This window comes from Scomber japonicus, chromosome 24 (assembly GCF_027409825.1).
Source record: "Scomber japonicus isolate fScoJap1 chromosome 24, fScoJap1.pri, whole genome shotgun sequence".
Classification (NCBI taxonomy): domain Eukaryota; kingdom Metazoa; phylum Chordata; class Actinopteri; order Scombriformes; family Scombridae; genus Scomber; species Scomber japonicus.
Window position 1 is genome coordinate 10527181 of NC_070601.1, and position 2195 is coordinate 10529375.

Genomic DNA, 2195 nt, shown 5'->3' on the forward strand with positions numbered 1-2195 from the left:
TCATAAAAGTACATAATACAACATAATAAAAATAAACATGTATGTATTTAAGAATCTGAGCGAATTTACTTGCAGCTACGTTGTAATGCTTTTACTGTGAAAATATTGACCGGATGAAAGTTTCTGGCACTGGTGGACTTGAGGAGGGCAGGTGTCTCAGGTCTACAGTATATATAAAAAGATGATCTCCGCGGAGAGCAGCTCATACTGAGTCAGTGTGCTATGCGGTGCTGTGCGGGGCGTCATGTCGTGCTGTGATGCAGGTGGTGAGGATACAGCGCGTGGCAGCATCCTCTACAGCATCCTCAGAGGGGCACACTGTCCGCAGCAGCGCGTGGAGGCAGCCACGGCGCACAAGTTCTGCTCCTGCGCGCCCAACAGAGCAAAACTAGTGGTCACGCGAGCTCCACAATTAGTTTTCAAAGCGGCCTCCGAAGTGCTCCTAAAAACTTTCCGCTTCGTGAAGAACGTGCCGTGTTTTCGGGGTCTGCCGGCGGAAGACCAGCTCCGGCTTGTGCGCAACAGCTGGGCTCCGCTGCTGGTTTTGGGCATGGTTCAGGACGCCGTGGACTTCGACACGGTGGAGACGCAGCAGCACAGTTTGTTGCACAGGATTTTAACGCACGCGCCGACCGAGACTCAAGACCCCGGGGTGCCCGTCAGGGATGTGGAGGGGATCCAGATGTTTCTGGTTAAGTGTAGAGGACTCAGGATCAGCGTCAAGGAATACGCTTTTCTGAAAGGAGCGATTCTGTTTAGCCCAGGTAATCAATTAATACTGCCATTATATAACATTACACTCTGACTCTAATCTATAGCTTTGTTTATTAGTTATATTAGAATATGATTTACATGTTAATCTACTGTGAGGCAATAGTATTTATTCCAGATTAAACACACACTTACATTTAGTTACTTCAATAAACTCTGTTAAACACTTGATACAACTTTAGGAGTCGTGTATTTTTCTCTCATTTCTCTGTCCTGCTCCAGTGACTGAGCTGGAGTGTCGGGAGTACATCCACGCGCTGCAGAAGGAGGCTGAGCGCGCGCTTTACGAACACGTGAGGACTGTCCACCGGGGGAGCAGGCTGCGCGCTGTCCTCAACACCCTGCGCGCCACGGACCCGGACGCCGTGGCCGGACTGTTCTTCAGACCGGTGACTGGCACGAGCAGCACAGATGAGCACGTGCTCGCGATGTTTTATGAGCGCTGGGGGGACTGAGAGACAGACACACGAGATTTCATGTATTGATTAGTCTGTTTATATATTTATTTGGTTTATTTTGTGCAAACTGTCAGCCTAAATTGCTCATAACATAGACTGCACATTATGAATGCTGTTGGATAAAAACTATTCTGCTACTGCAAGGTGTTTTTTATGTTTTTAGGTCTGTAGGGGAACCACTCTAGACACAATAACTTCAATAAATTACTGAGTAACACAATGAGAAAGATTACTTCAAACATCTGTGCTAACTAAAGCTTCATAACACTCTGCACTACTCCCCCACTTCTGTGGAAATTCAACTCTTAGACAAGATGAGACTCTTAGTGGATAACCTAGAATATTTACATGACAAAAAAAAAAGTGTAAAAAACAAACATCTGTCCTCCACAGACCGCACACACTCAAGCTCAATCAACAGTTTTCCAATTTTCCTCTCAAAGAGTCAATCAACCCATCCATCAATCAATCCTCTCAGCAAATCCCATTCCAGGTGTAACGACTTACATCATAGCTTGAACACAACTGCACACAATCGACAGCAGCTGTCGAGCATCTGGTCCCACACAACAAGAAGCAGCAATGACAGTCAATGAGACCAAAGACGACACAGCGAGCATAATGTCAAGCAGCATGAATAGCAAACAAGCATTACATTGTGTGATCCAAATCAAAAACACAAGCAAGAGAAAACACTGCTTTAGAAAGAAAAGAACAAGAAAAATCAGTTCCTACCTATCTGATGCTTTGTTTGACTGCTGAATGTCTCCCTGAAAAAGAGAAACACATGAAAAGTATTAAAAACTTGAATTTATGTAACAGAAAGTGAGCATCCAGAGAGGTTTTAAAGGTCAGTGAGTTTGAAAAGCTGGAAATCTTTGTTGTTCAAATCCTGTTCATTAGTGATAGACATTACACAACACTATTAAACACCTGCTGTAAAATCCAACTTTCAAACTCTGCAAG

The 2195-nt window shown here is 44.6% G+C and overlaps 1 protein-coding gene across 1 annotated transcript; it reads left to right on the forward strand.

Annotated features, from left to right (window-relative positions):
* The first annotated feature begins 221 nt into the window (after positions 1-221).
* Positions 222-1226, forward strand: LOC128354046 (nuclear receptor subfamily 0 group B member 1-like). The gene is made up of 2 exons (XM_053314288.1): positions 222-764; positions 994-1226. Exons 1-2 carry the CDS (start codon positions 245-247, stop codon positions 1224-1226), a joined length of 753 nt encoding a protein of 250 aa, XP_053170263.1. The 5' UTR covers positions 222-244.
* Positions 1227-2195: the final 969 nt, after the last annotated feature.